This window comes from Gasterosteus aculeatus, chromosome 4 (assembly GCF_964276395.1).
Source record: "Gasterosteus aculeatus chromosome 4, fGasAcu3.hap1.1, whole genome shotgun sequence".
NCBI lineage: Eukaryota > Metazoa > Chordata > Actinopteri > Perciformes > Gasterosteidae > Gasterosteus > Gasterosteus aculeatus.
In genome coordinates this window covers 10,909,344-10,933,661 of record NC_135691.1, presented here as the reverse complement: position 1 = coordinate 10,933,661, position 24,318 = coordinate 10,909,344, and the positions used below count along the sequence as shown (strand labels likewise).

The 24,318-nt window shown below is 43.7% G+C and overlaps 1 protein-coding gene and 1 long non-coding RNA gene across 7 annotated transcripts in view; both read right to left on the bottom strand.

Annotated features, from left to right (window-relative positions):
• LOC144406315 (T-cell surface antigen CD2-like) overlaps positions 1–24,318 on the bottom strand; it is a 31,155-nt gene that overhangs the window by 5,289 nt on the left and 1,548 nt on the right. Inside the window, exons 1-6 of one of the 5 annotated variants that reach the window (XM_078102194.1) lie at positions 3,569–3,590; positions 3,355–3,512; positions 1,469–2,757; positions 816–1,136; positions 416–673; positions 105–329 (exon numbers count right to left, since the gene is read on the bottom strand). In XM_078102194.1, the coding sequence (XP_077958320.1) occupies positions 105–329; positions 416–673; positions 816–1,136; positions 1,469–1,517 (853 nt within the window). In that variant the 5' untranslated portion in view covers positions 1,518–2,757; positions 3,355–3,512; positions 3,569–3,590. Of the gene's footprint in view, positions 1–104; positions 330–415; positions 674–815; positions 1,137–1,468; positions 2,758–3,354; positions 3,663–24,318 lie in introns of those variants that run through there. The other 4 variants (XM_078102198.1, XM_078102197.1, XM_078102195.1 and 1 more) reach the window with 4 other exon arrangements.
• On the bottom strand, positions 14,670–24,079 carry LOC120817838 (uncharacterized). Of its 2 annotated transcripts, XR_013467591.1 has the most exons (3): positions 23,967–24,073; positions 23,498–23,737; positions 14,670–16,534 (listed from the first exon to the last, which is right to left on the bottom strand). It is a non-coding gene; the product is annotated as an uncharacterized LOC120817838 (long non-coding RNA). The 2 variants fall into 2 exon arrangements; XR_013467590.1 differs by having other exon boundaries at positions 23,498–24,079.

Sequence of the window (24,318 nt, the reverse complement as noted above, 5' to 3'; positions counted from 1 at the left end):
TTTAACTTTAGAAAACATTACAGGTGTTTTTGTTGAGAATGGAGAACACAGATAATGGAAATTATATCAATGGATTCACTACAGGGGAGTCCTTTTTCACTTACTGATGCCCCACGAGTCGCCACTGGGAGAGAGGGTCCGGTTTTTGGTGGGTGTGAAATTACCGTTAAGGTTAGTTGATTCTGTGATGCCAGACTCCTTACCATCAGGTAACGTTGGTGTGTTTGTGGGGGAAGCTGTTGTCTCAATACACAGAGTATTATCGGCTGCAAACACCCACTGTGATATGTGCGTCCCATTGGCTGAGGTGCAGTTAATGAAGATGAAGCCTGTGAGACAGAGACCAATAACTGATGTACAGATAATATTTAGTATTGTTGACGTCACCGTTTTGTCGCCTCATGCTGTCACTCACCACAGGTAGAGACCGTCTCTTCTTTTGAGTGACTACTGACGTCATTCCTGACCGAGCAGACCAGTCGTCCTGAGACATCTTGTTTCAGAGTAATGATGTTCGTCTCATTGTTTCCACCGAGGAGCTGAGAGTCTGTCAGAGTGTCTCCATCCAGAGTCCAGCTGTACTGAGGACTGTCTGCTCCCTCAGAGGAGCAGGACACCTTCCTCTCTCCATGGGACAGACACTCATGGACCAGCAGGACAGAGGACACAGGAGCTGAAGGAAACGCACTCGGATGACTTTTCATATTGACATAATCTTGATCATTCTGTAGGGTTCCTGATACAGAGCAGTCCAGACATTGATACGGATATAGAGCACGTAGCGCATGAGATGCGTGTAATAAATAGTTATTTACCTTGAATGGTCAACTGTCTAACCCTGGAACCTGATGACTTTCCATCTGAACCAAAGGTTTCAAGTTTATATTTACCACCATCAGTCCTGATCAGGTTATTGATCCTAAGTGTTCCATTACTGGGAGTAAAGAATGATCTGTTTTCTATCCTATTAAATGAGGTTTTATTGTTATTCCCCTCTAGTATTATTGTTCTATTTTTTGACCATTGATATTTATGTATTTCTGAGGCTTTGTCCATCAGCTGGAGGACCAAAGTTCCTCCCAAAGCTCCAAAACACTGAGTTCCGTTCTGTCGGCCGTCACAGTGGGTTTCCACACCTGAACATTTTGGTACAAAAAAATGAAACATTTTTAGGCATTTGCTAATTTAAAACAACAATAGTGTGTTTGGTGCAGCTTTGTCTCTATCAGACAACATTATGCAAACAGGTGTTTTGTTCCACACTTTAGATTCAGCTGTTAAACATTTTTCCATATTGTAGTTAACCCGTCCAGTTAAAAAGAGTTCCACCTGTGTTTTACACCTACAGCACTTTATTTTTAATTATACTGAAATGCACCACAAATTTAAGAAAAGTTAAGAAATTTTACCTGCACCTCTGAGGAAATTTCTAAACTTAATACTTGATGTTAAAAGTGAAATACTTCACCGTGAGAGACTCCCAGAAGCATCACAAACAGTCCAACCACAGCCTCCATGTCTCCGGGGTCCAACAAAACGTGTCTGCTGATCTCTGAGAAGCAAACAAGCAAATCCCACTGAACAGCCTGAAGAGAGTCCAGCTAATGAACAGCCTCTGAGCAGAATGTGTGAAGACTACGAACCGACCAGAGCGTTCTTGGGTTCATCTATTAATAGAGAAGAGAGAAGGAAGTGATACAGGTTTCACTTCCCCTTTTAGCCTCCAACCATGTGACCTCTGTCGGGGATGAACTGAGTGGAAAAGAAGGAAACATTCCTCCTTCCTGCTGAAAGAGGATTCGAGACGGCAGCTGGAATTTGTCGTCTTTCCATTTCATCATTTCCAACGATACTAGAACATGATCCACTCTGTCAATCTTCTCTTAATACATTATTACAAGTTAGATTTGAGCAAAGATTGTCCGAACCTTTCAAACTGCAACTGCTTCATAGACAATTTATTATAACAAACTCTATTTAATATTCCGATTTTTGAACATTTCAGACTAAAACATTCTGAACTACTACAAAGCGTGTATAATGTTGGATCCATTTTTTTGTATTGAATGTTATATGGACTCAGGTACCCGGAGATAAAGTTTTATTTAGGCCTGATTTTCCGTTTTATTTTGAAACCACACAAAGATGACTTTTAGATGGAAATTGAAATAGTTGAAAAAAATCCTGTGAAAATAAAAGATTAAGATCCATTAAAACACAGTTAAGTAAATAGAATCATAGGAGAGGACATTAATTTAAATCTTCATCATGTTAACTTATACTCAAATAGTACAGTAAGAGTGAAGTAAAGGTCATCACAATATTATATCATTACATAACGTCAGCCTCTGTGAACAATGTTTCTTTAGCATCAAAATGCAAAATGTCACTGAAGACTCTGTCGGTCTCTGCTGGCGAATGTTCATTAGAGACAAATAACTTGTGTGTCCTAAACATATCTTTAGTGGAGCAGGCGGTTTGAGGGACATCTCTTCAGGCAATAACATCTACGGGAATATTTTCTATTGATGTTTAAATGACACCCACAGAGAGTTTGATCTTTGAATGATCGGTTTCCTGTCATATCAGAAATAATGCTATTCGTTTTTCACAGTCAGTATTTCTGGTCCATCCTTAAACCATTGGTATGCAGATATTTCTGAGGCCATTTGTCCATCAGCTGGAGGACCAGAGTTCCTACCAAAGCTCCAAAACACTGAGCTCCTTTCCGTCGCCCGTCACAGTGGGTTTCCACACCTGAACATTTTGCAACAAAAAAAGTTTTTTAGGCATTTTCTAATTTAAAAAAACAATGCGTTTGTTGCAGCTGTGTCTCTATCAGACAACATTATGCAAACTTGGAAATGATGAATAGGAAAAGTCTAGAAATCAATATACTGTATCACATTAGGACGAAAGCCCCAAAGATGTTTTCTAGAATATTTAGATCTTAACTTTTGGTGGCTCCATAAAACCATGAAGTCTTAATCGTTCAAGTTAAGATAAACATTGTGTAGCTGCAATGAAATGTCATTGAAATGTAAGAGAATAAATATTTTAAAGCAACTTTCAAGAACATTTGTTGCGGAAATGAGGCTTTACTGGATTTATAACAAGATTTTAATTTTAATACAGTTAATTACTTTAAACTAAATGTTTTTTTTAGTAGAGATATTCATGAATACAATTCTCTGAATGTGTTCATCTTTGAAGAAAACATAAAACATGTATGGTTAAGTTTTACTTCCCTTAATGCTGACAAGAAAACGTTCTTTTTTGCAATTGATAAATGTGACCACAAAACATTTCATTAAAAGCATATGCACAAAGATAGTGAATCAATATTTGCTTTACATCTCAATTTCTTTCTTTTGTTACGTGTCAGTCCCCTTGTTTTTCCCTTCAGGTGCCAGTGTGCCTGTGTAGCCGGCTCGGTCTGTGCCTCGCCGACTACTGCGTTGTGTTCAGGTGCACTGATAACAGGACGCTGACATTCCCTTAGGCACTTTATTCTGCAGAAATCAAATAAAAACATGGGCGTGATTCTTCTCCACACGCAACCAGTAACCTCCCCTCAGTCACCGGTGAGCAGACTGATCGTTGAATTACATTCATTCAAAAGCATAAAACAAAATACAACAAATAAAAATAACTATGGAAAATAAATGTCCGCATCGAACTGTTTTCTCTCTTTTCTGTTTGTTCTCCTTAGGAAATATATCTTCTATTCACACATACAACATAAATACCTACAGGATTACACCACAATTGAACACAAAACCACTCGTCCCATATGCCCTTACAATATTATACAAAGAAATGATCAAGTGTACCTAAACAGACAGTGAAATACATTAATTCGGTCTTAATGCTCACGTTGCGTACGGTACGTACCTCCCCTCAGTCACCGGTGAGCAGACTGACGAGGGCACGCAATGCCAGTCAAACAATACTCTACCCACAAGAGGGCGCTGTTACACAAAATAATATAACTCCTAATACCAAAGCTAATTATATACAGGACAGAAAAAGGATTATGGAGAAATAAAATAAAGTAACTTGAACCAAACACAAAGATTTACATATTTACTTAGACCGGTTACACCTGCACCTGGGTTCCTGAAGAGAGCAGGCCAATCACCTGAGTGCGCCCTGGTGTTAAAAGGAAGATGGAAGAGTTCTGGAGAGAGGTGTTCCTTTACATTACATTACATTACATTACATGTCATTTAGCTAACGCTTTTATCCAAAGCGACGTACAATAAGTGCATTCAACCATAGGGTACAAACTCAGGAGAACAAGAAACAAGAAAGTGCAATTTCCTCAAATAAGCGAATTTACAATTTGCTATAGATGAGTGACGTCACAAGTACAATTTAAGTGCTACAATTTGTTAGTCTTTAGTCGAGGTAGAGTCTGAAGAGGTGTGTCTTTAGTTTGCGGCGGAAGATGTGAAGGCTCTCTGCGGTCCTGATGTCTTCAGAGAGCGCGTTCCACCATTTCGGCGCAAGGACAGCGAAGAGTCGAGACCTAGTCGAGTGTTTTGCTCTCAGTGAGGGAGGGACGAGTAGTTTTGCAGATGCAGAGCGGAGAGTGCGGGTTGGGATGTAGGGTTTGACCATGTCCTGGATGTAAGCTGGACCCGATCCATTCACAGCATGGTACGTGAGCACCAGTGTTTTGAACTGGATGCGGGCGGCCACCGGTAGCCAGTGAAGAGAGCGGAGGAGTGGAGTAGTGTGGGAGAATTTCGGAAGGTTGAAGACCAGTCGAGCTGCTGCATTCTGAATGAGCTGCAGAGGTCGAATGGCGGTGGCAGGGAGACCTGCCAGGAGGGAGTTGCAGTAGTCCAGGCGGGAGATGACAAGAGCCTGAATCAGTACCTGCGCTGCCTTCTGAGTGAGAAGGGGACGTATTCTCCTGATGTTGTAGAGCGTGTATCTACAGGATCGCGTTGTCGCAGTGATGTTGGGAGTCAGGGAGAGTTGGTTGTCGAGTGTGACGCCGAGGTTCTTAGCAGTCGAAGTGGGCGTTAGCACAGAGTTTCCAAAGTTGACTGTCAGGTCCTGGGTAAGCGAGTCTTTTCCGGGAAAGAGAAGTAGTTCAGTCTTGTCGGGGTTGATTTTCAGATGGTGGGCGGACATCCACTGAGAGATGTCAGTTAGACAGGCAGAGATCCGAGCCGCCACCTGGGTGTCCGAGTGAGGGAAGGAGAGAATTAGTTGGGTGTCATCGGCATAGCTGTGGTAAGAGAAGCCATGCGAGCGAATGACAGCGCCAAGAGAGTTGGTGTAAAGCGAAAACAGGAGGGGACCCAGCACGGAACCCTGAGGAACTCCAGTAGTAAGAGGACAAGGTTCCGACACAGATCCTCGCCAGGTTACCCGGTAGGTGCGGCCATCGAGGTAGGACGAGAGAAGGGAGAAAGCAGAGCCTGTGACACCAAGTTCCTGAAGGGAGGAAATAAGGATCTGGTGGTTGACCGTGTCAAATGCAGCAGAGAGGTCCAGAAGGATGAGGACAGAGGAGAGAGAGGCGGCTCTAGCAGTGTGGAGTTGCTCAGAGACAGCAAGGAGAGCAGTCTCTGTAGAGTGGCCTGCCTTGAAACCTGACTGGTGGGGGTCAAGGAGGTTGTTACAGTGGAGATAAGAGGAGAGTTGATTAAAGATAGCACGTTCAAGGGTTTTGGACAAGAAGGGAAGAAGAGAGACCGGTCTGTAGTTGTTTTCTTCAGAAGGGTTGAGGGTGGGTTTCTTCAGGAGAGGGTTGACTCTTGCCTCCTTCAGAGAATTGGGAAAACAGCCAGATGACAGAGCGTTGTTGATGAGAAAGGTAAGGAACGGAAGAAGGTCAGGTGCGATAGATTGTAGAAGATGTGATGGAATGGGGTCAAGAGGGCAGGTGGTCGGACGGGCAGAGGTTACTAGGGTAAGAATTTGGTTAGGAGAGAGGGCGGTGAAAGAGGGAAGTGAGGGCGAAAGAGGTGAGGTCGGTGGGACGCGAGAAGTAGGTGGTGGGTTTGAGAAGGAGGAGCGTATGTCAGCTATTTTCTTGGTGAAGTAGTTGACAAAGTCTCCCGGAAGAAGGGTGGAGGGGGGAGGAGGGGTAGGGGGTTCGAGGAGATTGGAGAAGATCGAGAAGAGTTTTTTGGGGTTAGAGAATGAGGATTCGATTTTGGACTGGTAGAAAGAGCTTTTGGCAGCAGAGATAGAGGCAGAGAACGAGGAGAGGAGAGATTGAAATTCAAGCAGGTCGTCAGGTCGTTTATATTTACGCCATCTCCTTTCCGACGCTCGCATGGTGGCTCTCATGGCACGGACCGGTTGAGACAGCCACGGAGCCGGAGGGGATTTGCCAGTCCGTCGTGTCGTACGAGGGCAGAGAGAGTCTAGAGAGGAGGAAAGAGTTGAGAGGAGAGTCTCTGCAGCAGCGTTCGGATGCAAGAGTGAGAAGGAGTCAGTTGAAGGGAGAGCTGATAGAACAGAGGATGCCAGCGAGGAGGGAGAGAGAGAGCGAATATTGCGACGAGCCGGTATAGAGTTAGTCAATGAGGGAGGTTTGTTAGTTATAGAGAGTGGAAGGGAGTAAGAGATGAAGAAGTGATCAGACACATGAAGTGGAGTTACAGAGAGGTTAGTGGTAGAGCAGTTTCTAGTAAAGATGTAGTCAAGGTGATTGCCGGCTTTGTGAGTAGGAGGAGAGGGAGTGAGTGACAGAGCGAAGGAAGAAAGTAGGTGTACGAGGTCAGATGACTTCTCTGTCTGGATGTTGAAGTCACCCAGGAGGATGACCGGAGGACCATTTTCGGGGAAATTAGACAGGAAAGGTGTTCCTTTAGTTGTTATGCACGCACTGACACGACAAGAAGTGCAGGTTTGTGGTGAGAGGTTGAGGAGAGTAGGTAAGTTCGTGGCACCCTGTACATTTGTTCACTCACGTAGGTACTTTGTGTATAGCAACATTACGTTATTGGTTGGTGCTTCCTCTGTATTTTGGTGGACGTTAGAGAAGTAAGGGAAGACATTTTGTTTGTTTCTTTCCCAGAGGTAGTTTTCTCGGCCTACTTTTGTTATCTTAATTTGTATTTGTTTGGCACAACCACATCTCTCTCACTTAGAATATTTTTTGTATTTTATTTTTGTGTAAATAAATCTTATTTAAAACCGTTACTCCTACTTTTGTCTTTTCACATATTCTTTGACTGTCCTGTATCTGCCCCCCCCCCCACCCCACGCCACCTAGACAAAAAGGGGACGTAACACTTTCATTCTTCCTTGTTAATGTATGTTTACCATAAGAAAGAAAACAGAACTCATTTCGGAACACATCAGTACGACGATTGAAGCCATAAAAGGATGAAGATGAAACTATTCAACTGAAACTCTGAAATGGTTTCTGAAGATTCCTGTATTAGTTTTTTCAAATACTAATACTTTGATACTAATACTAATACTAACAAGCGTTGCTCAATACTGAAACCACATTTCAAAACTCTTCACACATTCAGCACCACACAAGTGTATACAGAACAAACTGTGAATAATATTTCATTGCTTTCAGACAAGATGCCTTCAATCACATTTCTCAAAATGTCATTTATACTGCCCAAACTGCAAAAAACTGTATATTTGCATTTTATATATGCTAACACACGGCTTTCAAAACTGATAAAAGCACATTCAAATCAGAATGCGGAAAAATTTCAAACTTTTCTGCAGTAATTATTTTGAAATATAGAAAAACTGAAAATCAAAAAATAATCCGTCGGAGCTAATTGCAATTTCAGCCCAAAGCCGACCCAGGTGTCCTGCTTTAGTCTCATTACCATTCTTTCAATAAAAGGCTTGGAACTGATTTTGTTTGGAAATAAGGATTACAGAAGACAGGTCGGTAGGGAAAGAGTGATATGAGGCAGAGTGTGTGGAAGACAAAGGAGAGGAAGACCGAGAGTGGTGATATCTGATGAAATGTTGTGAATATTGTCTCACTGTAAAAGAGGTCGGTTTACGCCAAATCTGTACTGCTCAACAGTTGCGTCAATGGTGTACATTTTCCGGCAAAACCACAGCTGAGATGATACATTTTACAGTAAAATAGTTTAAACTTTAAAACCTGTTACAATTTATTAATTGTTGTGTTTTAGGATCCAAAGGATGCCTCAGAGAGGAGGGGGAGGCTGAAACATTGCAGATGTGCAGGAAAACAAATTACTTTTGATTTTTTCTTGTTACATACGTGGAACTCTACTGTACAATCAATTCCAAATGTGTGTTATGAGCAGTGTTGGGCAAATTAATAATTAGATACAGTTACTAGATTAAAGGTAATTTAATTACTTTCCAGTTATTGTATATCAAAAGTCATTAGTTACTAGGGAATGTGACGTTTAAGTTACTTGTATGTCTGCTTTATAAATGTAATGAATATGAAGAGTACTGAACAGTCAAACACAATAAAATATTTTTTAGACCTATTTATTGTAATCAACAGGGCAACAGGCCTTAAAATCAACCTTTTAATACTTCACTTAATACAAAATAACTGTCTCAGTCATTTGCCTGCAGGCAACCGACTCGACCCCCGTAGGCTCCCCAGCTGCCCGCCGGAGTTCCTCGGGCTGCCCGACCCTCTGCAGCCGGCGCCCTCAAGCCCTTTAATCGGGGGATTAAAGTCCCTTTTTGTTTGCAAACTCTGCGTTTGAGTCTTGCCTCCACCTACCCGTTCGTGACAGTGTTGTTATGAAGAGGGAACGTGCCCTGCCTACGAGGAATGTGCCATAGTGAAAAGGGAACCTGCCACCTTTCAACTTTTCGCTCTCGGGTGGTGATGTTGTCGTGATCTATTTCCGGCTCCCTCTTGAACTTGCTCCCGCTCGCTTTTACACATGTTGTATCTTTAGGTGATTACTTAGTTAATTAAAGGTTATTAAAAAAAACAACTAAGGATACAAAATGCTTAGGAGCGAGTTGGAACAAGTTCACAGGAACATCAGCACTCACAAACCAACGCCGGACAAGGGGCACACATGGATAAATATACTGAGGAGGTGCAGGTGATTGGACGGGGACAAGGCAGACAATCACGAGGGAACGAGAGCTTTGCCTACCGGCTGTGCGTTGAGGTAAGTCCTATCACATTTAACTGCCAGCGCTCCGCCTCCTGCACCTGCTCCCGCTCCTTCTCCACAGGAGAGGTGACTTTCCACGTCCCCATAGACAGCATCTGCCGCCCAGGCCTTGTTCATCTAAACGCCCCCGTTGTCACTGCCGCCCATGCAGCAGCGCACCGCACCCCATCGGTCTACCCCACAGGTGGTGGCCCATGGGGGGGACAGTAGGGGGGTGCCGCGTCACTCCTTCGGGCTATGCAGACGCTCCTCCGCCGAGCAATCCGTCTGGGCATAGCACCAGATGGAGGCTGCAGGCTTCATCCGGACCAGGTATCTCGTTCTCTGTTTTGTTTTTCCAACTCTTTTTGAACCATTCTTAGTCTGGTCCCTCGCCTGAGATCTCTGTGCCAGGGGAAACCCTCCAGGAGCACCAGGCTCCAGACAACACAGCCCTCAGGTTCATTGGGACACGCAAACCTCTCCACCGCGATAAGGTGATGGTCCCCGGAGAGGACATGTGTGTGTTTCTATGTGTATGTATTTATGTGTTTCTATGTGTATGTATTTAGGTGTGTTTATATGTTTATGTATTTATGTGTGTTTAAATGTGTATGTATTTATATGATTATGTTTTGTGTACATGGGCGGCACGGTGGCGTGGTGGTTAGCACTGTCGCCTCACAGCAAGAAGGTCCTGGGTTCGATTCCACCCAGTGGCCTTTCTGTGTGGAGTCTGCATGTTCTCCCCGTGTCTGCGTGGGTTCTCTCCGGGTTCTCCGGCTTCCTCCCACAGTCCAAAGACATGCTCTGGGGATCAGGTTAATTGGGGACTCTAAATTGCCCGTAGTTGTGTGAATGTGAGTGTGAATGGTTGTGTGTCTCTGTGTAGTCCTGCGATTGGCTGGCGACCAATCGAGGATGTACCCTGTCTATCGCCCGAAGTTGGCTGGGATGGACTCCAGCCCCCCCGCGACCCTGTGTGCAGGATAAGCGGTTTGACAATGGATGGATGGATGGATGGATGTTTTGTGTACATAAATACGTGTGTGTGTGTGTGTGTGTGTGTGTGTGCGTTGGTGTCGTCGATCTTGAATTCTGCAAGAATTCAGCATTCTGTGTTTATATGTTTATGTATTTATGTGTGTTTATATGTGTATGTATTTATATGATTATGTTTTGTGTACATAAATACACGTGTTAATGTGTATGTATTTATGTGTGTGTGTGTGTGTGTGTGTGTATTTATGTGTGTGTGTGTGTGTGTGTGTGTGTGTGTGTGTGTGTGTGTGTGTGTGTGTGTGTGTGTGTGTGCGTGCGTTGGTGTCGTCGATCTTGAATTCTGCAGCCGGGTATTAGAATATCTTGTACCACTTTTTCTTTGGCTTCTTGATGGTCTGACGTTGAAGGTCTTCCACCTGAGACAATAAGCAGGCCTTGTCCTTCTGCATCTCCTTCTCCCTTTCCAGCGATTGTTCTGTGGTCTTAAGGAGGTAAGACTTCATCTGGTGCCATTCGAGACGTTCATTCTCTCGGTCATCTTCATATTTCTTCCGAAGAGCAGCTACGACTTCTTTGTGGTCCTCCTTCTGTGTCTCCAGCGTGGTAACACAGTGGCTCTTGGATGTTTCAAGCTGTGATGTCAGTTCCAGAATGATGAGACGCTGCTTTTCTAACAGATCTTCTGTTTCCTTCAGAGTTCTTCCGATCTTGTTAGTCTCCGCTGTCTGTTCCTCCAGCTTGTCTCGGGATGCCTGGTTTCTTTCAAACATCGTTGCAGCCTCCTTCTCCATTGTACGAACAGCAGCGATGTTCCTCTGCTTGGCATGTTCGAGGTCCGTGTATGTTTCTTCCAGCTTGGCTTTGAAGGAAGACCTCTCCTGCTGCCACTCAATAGTACGGCTCTCTAGCTGCTGCTCAGCCTTCTTCACAGCGGCCAAGAGGTCGTCGTTCTTCTTTTTTTCACTGTCGTGGTCAACCTCACAGGAGTTGCTCTTTTCCAACTGGGCAGACTGCAGGCAAGCTTTCTGATATTCACATTTCTTCAGAGCAATGGTGAGTTTTTTTATGTCGTTGTCTCGCGTCTGCAGCTTGGTAAGAGAGCATTTTAGCTGTGCCGTGACGCCGAACTTTTCCTGATAGCAGCTGTCCAACCGATCCTTGCTAACTTTCAAGTTCTCGTTGGTCTCTGCTTTCAGTTTTTCTAGCTGGGAGGTCAGGGAAGACCTCTCCTGTTGCCACTGAAGACGTTCTTTCTTCAGCTCCTGCTCAATCTTATCAAAAGCAGACTTGGTCTTATTGTTGATCTGCGTCTGTTCGGCATGTTTGAGGTCCGTGCATGATTTTTCCAGCTTGGCTTTGAAGGAAGACCTCTCCTGCTGCCACTCAATAGTACGGCTCTCTAGCTGCTGCTCAGCCTTCTTCACAGCGGCCAAGAGGTCGTCGTTCTTCTTTTTTTCACTGTCGTGGTCAACCTCACAGGAGTTGCTCTTTTCCAACTGGGCAGACTGCAGGCAAGCTTTCTGATATTCACATTTCTTCAGAGCAATGGTGAGTTTTTTTATGTCGTTGTCTCGCGTCTGCAGCTTGGTAAGAGAGCATTTTAGCTGTGCCGTGACGCCGAACTTTTCCTGATAGCAGCTGTCCAACCGATCCTTGCTAACTTTCAAGTTCTCGTTGGTCTCTGCTTTCAGTTTTTCTAGCTGGGAGGTCAGGGAAGACCTCTCCTGTTGCCACTGAAGACGTTCTTTCTTCAGGTCCCGCTCAATCTTATCAAAAGCCGACTTGGTCTTATTGTTGATCTGCGTCTGTTCGGCATGTTTGAGGTCCGTGCATGATTTTTCCAGCTTGGCTTTGAAGGACGACCTCTTCTGCTGCCACTCGTTGGGCTCCGCTTTCAGTTTTTCTAGCTGGGAGGTCAGGGAAGACCTCTCCTGTTGCCACTGAAGACGTTCTTTCTTCAGGTCCTGATCAATCTTATCATAAGCAGACTTGGTATTATCGTTGATCTGCGTCTGTTCGGCCAATCGAGCTTTAACGAGGTTCCAGAACGTCTCCTTGTCCTTCTTTGCAAATGTTATTTGCGTATTCAAGTCCTGCTTAGACTTGTCCAGAGCAGCCTTGAGCTTTATGATAGCATCCAGCTGTTCGTCCTGTTTAGTTTGGCAAAAGTTCTTGAATAGCTGCATTTCAGCACAGGATGACGTCTCAACATCACCCTTGACCTTTTGCAGCTTGGTAGCGGTCTCTTTTAGCTGTGCTTTCAGGCTACATAGCTCATTGTGTACATCGCCATTCTTATGTTGATGAAGAATATCTAGGAACTGTTGCAGACTGTCCTTATTGATCTGAAGGAGAACTCTTCCCTCAGATTCAGTTTGGGTGAGTGTTGCCTTGCTGTCCTCCAGCTCACCTCTTACTTGTTCCTCCAGTGAACGTAGGTAAAAGTTCTTTGGAGGTTCAACCTCCTTGGAATTGAATTCCATTTCCGCCGGCATTATCTTCTTTTGCTGAACGTTGGCCATTCTTTTCCTTGTATTAATGGGAACTGCCAAAGTCCTCTCTAAAACAAAGTGATGTCTGAGCCAAAGTCCTCTCTAAAACAAAGTGATGTCTGATCTAAAGTCCTCTTCAAACACAACTGACTACTGAGTGAAAGTGGAACTTAACAAGATAAGAACACATTCCGTGATGTCATCCATGATGTCATGCTTCCCTTTGATGTTGGTCACCTGGCAACCATGAAGTCATCGTTGCTATGGGATACAGATCTCCTTTTTTTTACCAATCTTGCTGTATTTATAGTTTTACATCACGGCTGTTGGACAACAGATTGATAACTAATTAATTGCACATTTTGAAATGCATGAATTGCGATTTTTGGCAATAAATGTTGTTGTTGTTATAATGTTATATAGTGTGTATTTTAGACACTGTTGTTTAATTGTTAATGTTTTAAAGACAAAACTACACACATTTGATCATCCTGGAGGACCACCTGGTTGAACATGTTGAACTAGCGACTCTTGTTGTCCTCGTGCACTTTGCTCTCAACTCTCCATCATTTGACGGCTGTGTTTGAAGAGCCAACAATCTCCCCACATTTAGCCAAGACGTATTCAAACCAGTCTTTTAGAGACACAGTGGTGGTCCTCTGCAGGGTAACTTTAGATGTTGAGATGGAAGCAGCCTAGCAGCTAGCTTAGCTTATCATCGAGCTTGAAAGTGCTTAAGTGGTATATATATATATATTATAATGGGACTTAACAGTGGTTAAACTTTAGCTTTGTATCAACTAACTTTCAAAAACACAACAAAAAATACTCAAAAGTAATTGAAATACGTATTTCAAATACAGCCAACAGCAATACTGCCCTCTCTGGGTGACATCATGATTAACAGGGATCAAGGATTCTCAAGTTAGCTCGGTGGCATCGTTAGTGAATAAACTCATAGTATTTAATATATATTATGTGATCATTGATGCTAGAGGTGAACTCTTACATTCTCCTTTAATTCAAACAATGTTAGTTTTAATGCACAATGCTAGATAATACAACACGTGGACACCGTGGATACAGACAAGACGTTAAAGCTTATTTTTAACATTAAGTTATGAATCTTAACTCTTCCCTCAAAACACAAAAAAGTCCACTTAAGATTGAGAAAGGGCTATAGCTTTTCCGCAAAACCACTTCTGTTCAACCAGCTGTGAAATATTTATACATTTAAGTTAAGTCTTTGCGTGCTTCGCAGTTATCTCGTTAAAAAGGGGTTTTTCGTATAATTATTTTAATCTTTCTATCCAGGACATCACATTGCCCCAGTATTTTATTCAGGCATTCACAACAACTGGCAAAGTTTCTTTTTAAACTTTTTTCCCTCTCCCTATGACATTTCTTTCAGTTTGCTCTCAATTTCAGCTCTGTTGTAATATATCCAGTGTCAGGAAAGACATCCAGCCTTAACATCACTGCCCCATGGCGTTAATTGCAATCAAACCCCCTCAGATTTATCATCTGACTCCTGGGAGCCATTCGTGATATTTGTGTACAACACTGGGCCAATCTCAGGTTTATTGTTGTGTATTACTGTGACAGGGAGTCTACATAAGGGCACACGGGTGCAATTGACACGGGGTAATGATGCATGGGTGACGGGGAGATCGCACAGTTTTTACCGCTACCAGGATGCGCAACAAGTTCACAAACTAAATATAGATGCAGTTGTGTTTTATAAAATATAAAACTAATAAAGAAAACAAAAAGACTTGGAATCTCTGTGTGAGCGACTGAGGAACAGGATCTTCATCCTGCCGAGTGGCTCAAATGTTAGAATGAAAGTGAAATGGAATATCACCAAAACTCTGCACTGTGAAGTGTTTCTACAAATTATGCTGCCATTGCTTTATTACTTTAGAATTTTATTTGACTCATTCTGCTTTTAAGTATTTTGGTATTTTTTCCTCCAAGCGACATCTCAACCGTCTGGCCTGAAATAACTGTGTGTCCAGATTCTTTTTTTTTTATTGTTCTCATAAATAACCGAATGAAAAGATAAATGCAAAGAAAAAATACTTTATTCTTTTTGAGGACATAAAATGGTTAAGACATTGCACTTGCAGAAAATAAAAAGTCCTATTTTACATTTAGTTGTATTCAACTCAGGCGGCACGGTGGCGTGGTGGTTAGCACTGTCGCCTCACAGCAAGAAGGTCCTGGGTTCGATTCCGCCCAGTGGCCTTTCTGTGTGGAGTCTGCATGTTCTCTGCGTGGGTTCTCTCCGGGTTCTCCGGCTTCCTCCCACAGTCCAAAGACATGCTCTGGGGATCAGGTTGATTGGGGACTTTAAATTGCCCGTAGATGTGTGAATGTGAGTGTGAATGGCTGTATGTCTCTGTGTAGCCCTGCGATTGGCTGGCGACCAATCCAGGGTGTACCCTGTCTATCGCCCGAAGTTGGCTGGGATGGACTCCAGCCCCCCCGCGACCCTGTGTGCAGGATAAGCGGTTTGACAATGGATGGATGGATGTATTCAACTCTAAGCAGTTATTAAAGTCTGTAATCAAAATATCAACAAAGGGATGAAATGATTAATTGACTGGTCTTATTTACGTGACACTATAACAAAACAACAACAATCCTACTAACTAAAGCTTTGAAATGTTTTACAATATTACTCTTTTTAAAAATGGGAGAAACACACACCTATATTTGTAATTTTCAGTAAATAAGAAAATAAGAAAACAAAACAATTATTTAGATTACTCAGATAACATTTTAGTCACACATGTAAATATGCCTGTAAGTTATGTTCTGCCTAATTACAGTTTGGTCTTTTACTCACATTTTGAATGCAAAATCACCATTTTTAAGTAAAGTAACTATAAAAAAACAATTTATCTCTGAATCATTTCTGAGAATAATATTGATTTCCATGCAATTTTCAGATTATTCTAGTGTGTTCTACATATCTGACATAAAAAGTGGGAAAATAAAACTGTTGAACCAACTTCTGATGAACTTCAAGTTATCTGAAAAATTTCCAACCTTCAGAGATACATTGTTTTTAGCATAAAGCGACGAGGTGGAACTCTAGTGTACCATCATTTCCAAAATCAAAATGAGTTTCAGAGTTTCAGTGTCCATTTGACTTTGCTGCATACGCTTCATCCGTCTCCAAAGGCAGCGGTGCACTTCACAACAAGACGATCTCCGTACCACAATAAATCAAAAGGAAAGCGTCCCTCTCTCACTAGAGACTTTAGTGACCGAGTGAAAAGAGTCAGACGACTCTGGATTCACAAAGTCAAAGATCAGAACACAACCATCATAACGGAATTCTCCTGATGTTCAACCCGTCGACGGACAACTTGTTTTTCTTTTTCCTCCAAGGATAAAAGGCCGTCACAATTAAGAGAAGAAACAGCACAGCGAATTGCACTCCACACACGAGCAGGGAGGAACCTGCATGACAAAAATCACAAGTCAACTCTGTTCAGAGGCAGAAGAGACAGTTTCACTGGTTAACATCCTGTGTTTTACACCTACAGCACTTTATTTTTAATCATGCTGGAGTTTGAATATTTTTAAAAAACACCAAATCACCACGACCACTAACAGAAGTACGAGTGCAGCCGGTACACAAACAGCTGCTGTCAATATTCTGACTGTAAAAAAAGACACAAGAGACACACATAGCTTTAACTTTAGTAAACATTACAGGTGTTTTCTTTGAGAATGGAGAACACAGATAATGGAAATGACTTGAATGAATTAAATACAGGGGAGTCCGTTTTCACTTACTGATGCCCCATGAGTCACTACTGGGGGAGAGGGTCCCAGTTTTATTGGTGGATGTGAAATTACATTTGAGGTTAGTTGATCCTGTGATACCAGACTCCTCACCATCACGTGGCGATGCTGTGTCTGTGGGGGAAACTGAGTATTAGTGGCTTTAAACCAGTGTTGGGCAAGTTACTGAAAATTAGTAATTAGTTACAGTTACTAGTTACTTATTTTACAGGTAATTTAATTACTTTACCAGTTACTGTATATCAAAAGTAATTAGTTACTAGGGAAAGTAACTTTTAAGTTACTTTTATGTCTGCTTTTTTAATGTAATAAACAGTCAAACACAATAAACATATTTTTTAGACCTATTTATTGTAATCAACAGGACAACAGGCCTTCAAATCAAGCAGTAGTACAAAAGTCCCTTTTAATACTTAACTTAATACAAAATGACTGTCTCAGTCATTTAAGTGGCTTTTTTTTTACCATATTAGGCCCAATGAAATAAAAGTGATTGGCCTACAATATTAACACTAATTAAAAGAGAAAACAAAGGTGCCTTTAGGTGCTGCATATAATTGAGTATGTGATTTAACAAAAGGTTAACAAAATGTTTTAACAAACATGCCTCACAAGGCAGAGCTAAATATAGATAAGAGATGAGATTCTCAACAAACGTTAAAATGGGCTAACCAGTCTCTTCTCTCACCTCTGACCAGTAGCCACAACATTGCTAGCTCTCAAACCAGTTATTGTACCTCAAGAGGAGAAGCTTCTCAAACTTTTGATCTGAGAGCCTATTCCTCTTTGGAGAGAGAATCAGGTTCCCAAAGCTAAAGAGTCTTTCCACATGGGCACTGGATGGAGTGGCTGCATTATATTTAAGTGAAACTTTCTTTATTATGGGAAACTGATTCAGAGCGTCCATCCCTGTGGCTCCTGATTTAAAGTAATCAACTACTTCATTTTCAACAGAGACATAGGCATCCTCCTCACTCTCATCAAAGCTAAAGAATTCATCCTCTTTGGTAAATGGCCGGCAGCTGTGTTGTTGGGGTTTCCCCTTGGTGCTCATCCTGCTCTGGGACATATTTTCTGCATTCTGCTACTAGACTTGCTTTTACAAGGTCCTTCCTCTCCTGGTCACGCAGCCAACCTAACTTGAACTTGGGTAGGGTTGCAGCAGCTAGTAGAGCATCATTATCCTCAAGAACACGCGCAAATCTGGTTTTGATTGCCTGAAATACATGACACAAAAGACATAACAAGAGTATTAAAACAAGTCTTAAAAACAAGTGCATTATACATATTTAGGATATAGCATAAATCTGACTACAGAGCAGTCACTACTAAATTGACCTGCACTTATAAATACTTCACATTATGTAGACACCAATAAATGCAACTGAGCTATTGATTGGATACATATAAATGCAAAATAAAATAGCAGCTCTTACCTGAATAATTGCCTCTGGTAGGCCATCAAGGATTGCGAGGTGTTTTTTTTAATCCAGAGTATTAGACATCAACGTCTCCAGAGTGGGCAAGAGTGTTCCGTAAAAACAATTGTCCTCGCTTTGCAGAATGTCAAGAGCCACAGTAAGTGGCTTCATCACTACACAATACTCTTTAAGGACCTGATGTTCCCTTTCATTGATGCATTTCATCTGAAGTTGGGAGGATATTGTATTCAATTCGGCCACAGGTATCTCAGAAATTCGAGCTACCGCATCATAGAACAAATTCCACCTGGTGGTGCAAGGTACAAGAGCTTCTTAGCAATAACGTCGTTGACAATCTCCGAAGCCATCGTTGACCGACTTGCCTTGTTCCACAGCCCTGCGCATTTTGTGGTAGCATTTCTGTAGATAGATTTCATTTCTGGCTTTGACATTAGCCACTTATCGACATCAGTGCATGAGATGAGGTTCAATGTGTGCAATGCGCATCTGTGATGCGGGGGTAAATCCACGTCATTGACATCGACAGCATTATCTAGCACATCCCCAATGTTTGTAAAAGTCGCCTCATCCTCCTCCAAATGATCTTCAGTGTCTGGCTCAGGTGGCTGGTACATTTAAAACGCCTTGACAAGATTAGAGCCATTGTGGATGTTGTCTATTTCGGTTGCAATAATGTCATATGTCGTATGTCGGCCCTTGAATCTCTGGCATGCCAGGGCTGATTTCCCACGTAGCATTTTGTTCGGATTAATCCAGTGTGCAGTTACACCTAGAAAGCTTTTATTGTAAGCAGTCCAGATGTCTGATGTGGTAGAGACATGTTGTAAACCCTCAAATGTTTTCTTTAGCTCGACCTGCATTTTCGCATATTCTCTGTCTAAATAGCTGGAAAACGTGTTCCTGCACATTTGCCCCGAGCCTCCATTTATAACCGAAATTTTGCTTATTAGTTGCCTGAAGGCAACTGACTCGACAGTTGACAGAGGATGCATGTCATCGACAACATACCTAGGAATCAATTTATTCAGCTCTGCCTGGCTTATCGGCTGCACTGCAGTCCGTGTAAAGTCTAGCCTTGGTTATTTGCATGGAGTGGCACCTTCAGCATCCGTAGGGCTGGGGTCTTTCGCTACTAGCTTTGTCGTAGCGTGTTGTTTCAACAGATTCATAAGATTGGAATTGCTACTCTTAGATGTGGATAGGGTCTTTGCACCTGCACATAATTTACAACTCACCACTACATTTTTGTCTTTACTTTCGACGAGCGAAAAGTACTGTCCATACTTCCAGGATAGAAAGCTCATTCCGCACGTGTCGGCCATGATGTGGTTTAATGCTCATTGAGTGATTCGATTGGTGTATCATTGCGCCACCAAGGTCCTGCGCTGTCAGATCAGAAGCAGCTAAAGTAGGCCTATCTTGTCTTCTTGTCTGCAAGTGTTCATTTTTCACAAAAGAGAGTAACGCGCATAACGAACTAATTTAAATTTCAATAATTGTAACTGCGTTAAAAAAATACTTTGTTACATGCTCGTTACCGCTAAAAGTAGTGGAATTACAGTAATGCGTTACTTTGTAACGAGTTACTCCCAACACTGCTTTAAACACACACCGTGATATTGTTCGCGCTGTCATTCGCTCGCATGGCTTCTCCTACCACAGCTATGCAGATGACACACAACTAATTCTCTCCTTCCCTCCCTCGGACACCCAGGTGGCGGCACGGATCTCTGCCTGTCTGACTGACATCTCTCAGTGGATGTCCGCCCATCATCTGAAAATCAACCCCGACAAGACTGAACTACTTATCTTTCCAGGAAAAGACTCTCCGACCCAGGACTTGACTGTCAACTTCGGCAACTCTGTGTTAATGCCCACTTTGACTGCTAGGAACCTCGGCGTCACAATCGACAGCCAACTCTCCCTGACTCCCAACATCACTGCGACAACACGATCCTGTAGATACACTCTCCACAACATCAGGAGAATATGTCCCCTTTTCACTCAGAAGGCAGCGCAGGTACGGATTCAGGCTCTTGTCATCTTACGCCTGGACTGCTGCAACTCCCTCCTGGCAGGTCTCCCTGCCACCGCCATTCAACCTCTGCAGCTCATCCACAATGCAGCAGCTCGACTGGTCTTTAACCTTCCGAAATTCTCCCACACTACTTCACTCCTCCGCTCTCTTCACTGGCTACCGGTGGCTGCCTGCATCCAGTTCAAAACATTGGTGCTCACGTACCATGCTGTGACTGGATCGGGTCCAGTTTACATCCACATGGTCAAACCCTACATCCCAAACCGCACTCTCCGCTCTGCATCTGCAAAACTGCTCGTCCCTCCCACACTGAGAGCAAAACACTCCACCAGATCACGACTCTTTGTTGTCCTTGCGCCGAAATGGTGGAACGAGCTCTCTGAAGACACCAGGACCACAGAGAGCCTTCACATCTTCCGCCGCAAACTAAAGACACACCTCTTCAGACTCTACCTCGACTAAAGACTAACAAATTGCAGCACTTAAATTGTACTTATAATGGCTCTTATCTATAGCAAATTGTAAATTGGCTTATTTGAAGAAAATGCACTTTCTTGTTCTTCTGAGTTTGTACCCTTATGGTTGAATGCACTTATACGTCGCTTTGGATAAAAGCGTCAGCTAAATGACATGTAATGTAATAGGATAATAAAGATGAAGCCTGTGTAACGGTCGGGATTATTACCGCCGCCTTATAGGGGTTATAAAACACTTACTCGGGGGAGGACTGAGTGGGACAGGATCTGGGTCCCCCACACTCAATGCCTGTGGCCTCGATGCTCAGGTGAGTGAACAGGTTGTTTACTATTTAGCAGCTAGACTGGACGGTAGCTTCTTAGACGGGGCAAAGTGGGCTTCAGTAGGTGGTCGTCTGAAGTGTGTGTGGGGTGCGTGAGGTAACCCCCCCCCACTCTACCTAGGTCTAGCTAAACAGGTGAGGCACCCCTGTGACGACCCCTGCTGTGGAGGCAGCATGTGACGACCCCTGCTGTGGAGGCAGCAGCCTTCCAATGAGATTTGGTGATTGAAGGCACCTGGGCCAGGTGCCCTGAGATTAGAAAGCCCTGTGTTCATTCATTGATTCTGTCACTCTCTCCTCTCTCCAGCAGATGTCCGGTGTGGTAGGGCAGCCGCCTGTTGAATCCGGTTTTCCTTTTGGTTAAATGCCCTTGACAACACCCATCATTTACACTTTACCCTCATGCACATCCTACACTACTGATAATACTGACATTCACATCCCATCTGGAATGGTTGTGGTTTTTCGTTGTTTTGTGTGTTAAATAAAGAATGTTACACCTCGGAAACCAGTGCAACTCCAATCTTGTCACGGCCCAAAGAGCCAGGTCGTGACAAATTGGGGCTCGTCCAATTCTGGTCAGTGATTTGTTTGATGATCAAGTGTGTAGATTTCGTGTGACGCGTGTCTTTGTTTACGTGTGGATCAGCTGTGAGCGGTTGGTTTGGTGGTGATCGCCAGGTTCTCTGTTGCGGAAAGTTTGGGAGTCATGCTGGATTTTGAAGGTTTTGCTCTGGTTCGTTGTCGTTGTAGTTCTCTGGTCCGTTGTGGTTCTCTGGTCCGTTGTGGTTCTCTGGTCTGTTGTAGTTGTAGCTCTGGTCCGTTGTAGTTGTAGTTCTGGTGGTGGAAGCGTTTAGATTAGAGGTTTCTTTTTCTTTTTCGCGAAGTCGATTGCGCGTGGTCCAAAGAGAAAGTACGTGTTGCCGCCCTGATGCGCTGTGTTTGGAGTTTCCCTGTCAGGGTATAGTGCCGTCTCCCCTTTGGGTTACGTCAGTTTTTTTTGTAGTGTTGTGGCAACGTGGTTAGTGTCAGCTGTCTATGGACGGTTGTCTCGGGAGCACGTCCGTGGGATCCTGCGTTGTGGCCTACTTGTGGGTGACTTCTCAGACCTGCTGGTTTCCAGTGCGTAATTACCCACCGCAAGCTGCATGAAGACTAGGTGAGTTTAGTAAGAGTTTGGACTAGGCAGTTAGGGGGAATACTCCGCGGGGCAAGTTGCCTTCGTTTGTGTGCGTTTGGGGGGTAATGCGGTGCGTTCTGTTTGGTCTATGTCTTCCTTGTCGTTTTTTTTGATGCGCCCTCTGAGGTGTTCATTAATGGCTGTACTAAAGAACAGTTGCTCCTGATAGCCGAGCATTATACAATCGATGTGACTAATATCAAACTTAAGGTTGAGGTGAAAGCTGTTGTTCGGTCCGCATTAGTGGAAAGTGGCGTTTTGAGAACGGAGGAGTATTTGTCGGACGTGGCAGCTGTGGCAACACCAGTGTCTGCACCCATGTCGGGGCTGACTTTTGAGCAGCAGAAGGAGCTGCTGATGATCCGGTTAAACTTGGAAACTGAGCGGCAAATTCAAATCGAAAAGGTTCGGCGGCAAACAGAAAAAATGAAACTGGAATTGCAGCAGTATAAATTGAGTTTGATTTGTGACTGTAAGCTTTCACAGACTATGGCAGAGGAAGGTTTCCCGGAGTCTGTTCGTCTCGGGTTCGATGTTAGGGCTAATTTGCGTTTAATGCCCAGATTTAATGAGAAGGACCCTGATACGTTTTTCACTTTGTTTGAGCGTATTGCAGATGCAAGAAATTGGCCGGATGCTGACAGGACCGTGATGCTCCAGTGCGTACTTGCGGGTAGGGCCCAGGAAGCATATTCAGCGCTGCATGCGAGTGAGTGTATGAATTACGCCAAGGTCAAATCTGCTGTCTTGAAAGCGTATGAGTTGGTTCCTGAGGCTTACCGCCAGAAGTTCAGGAAGTGTGAGAAAAGTGGTGAACAAACTAATGTGGAATTTGCCCGTGATTTGTTGTGCCATTTCAACCATTGGTGTTCCGCTGCATCTGTTGAGAGTTTTGATGGACTTTGTGATTTGATAGTGTTGGAACAGTTTAAAAATTTGATTCCCCAGATAAGCAGCCCAATATACTAGACTAAGTTAAACAAACACGTACAGCTGTTATTCCCTCTATTGTTTACTCAAGGATAAACACAGAGCACAAGAAAAACATATTCAAATACCAGACAGTTATATGGGATGGTTTCATTAATACAGTCACCTAGAAACCTCACGAATGGCTACTCAATACCTGTTTCACTTCAACATCAAACATTGGGTGCTTAACTTGACACTTAGTGGGCCATACCCGTCTATTGTAAGTTCTCATGGGACCTGGGGAAGCAACGTTCACCCTTGTGACAACTAAAAATGGCTCCCTTTAACCAGAACAGGAAACTTAACAGAGAATATAGCTTACTTCTAAAAGGCATTTCACATTCACATTCCAGTAAACTTACTTTAGATGGCAAAATAAACAGTTACTCAGCGTCTGCTGTGCCAGTCCGCATGAGCTAACCGTGTCACTCCAGTGTGTATGGGAGCGCGTGTGTGTGTACGTGTTGGTGTCAGCGCCGTTGCTGTACAGTTCAGTTCAGTAGGTGCTGTTAGCGTCTGTGTGCTTGGGCGTGTGTGTGGGTGCACGGTGCGGCTAGTTCGTTCAGTTCACAGACAGTTCTGTTCGGCTGCACACGCCGCCTGCTGGTTCATGGATCAGTGTGTTGAAATGTGGTGCAGTGATTACCCATACAACCGCAGAGGTCACACGTCGTGGGATGTCCGATGGCTGGCAGGGTAAACCTCCAATGAAACGGGTTGTCCTGACGTCAATCGCCCCCTTTCCCGCGCAGCTCACGCACGGAGTCGGGAGAGGTGGACAGAGCTTTTAGCTGGCACGTTGCACCTCGAGATGATGATGTCCCGGGTTGCTCTTCTTGAACACTCCTCCAGTCATCTTCATCGGTGCACCGCCATCTAGCCCCAGCTAAATGCAACAGTTAACTTTAACTTAGCGCGAGCGCCGAAGTCGTGCGGCGTTATCCGAGGAAACGTAAACCCAGACGTAACCGCGTTACTGGTTTAAACGTGTCACTTTAATCTAATGCAGCCCGACTTCGGCGCTCGCACCATCAATTAAAACGAAAACACAAACGTAACCGCGTTACTGGTTCGGAACGTGTCACTCTATACGACCACTTGACAATATTCCTTACCGGGAAAAACACTTGACGCGGCCGTCGAGCCCAAAAACTTCTACCGCTCCCCTTTTCGCCGCTCGTACTCCCGTTTTCCCTCTCTCTCTCTCTCTCTCTCTCCCGCGTTCACGTGAGTCTTAAAGCCGTAGTACATATTTGTACCCGCTACACCTGGGAGACAAAGACCACTAACTGATGTACTTGTGGCACCCTGGACATTGTTAAGGACTTCCTTTGTGTGTTTGAATTGTATTGTTTAGTGCCATTCCCCTGTCATTGTGGTTTTTTTTATTGTGTTCAAAAACCCTTGAGTGACTTTTTGAGCCTGCCTCCTTCCCAATGGAGTGGCTGTGGGCAGCACTCGTTTCCG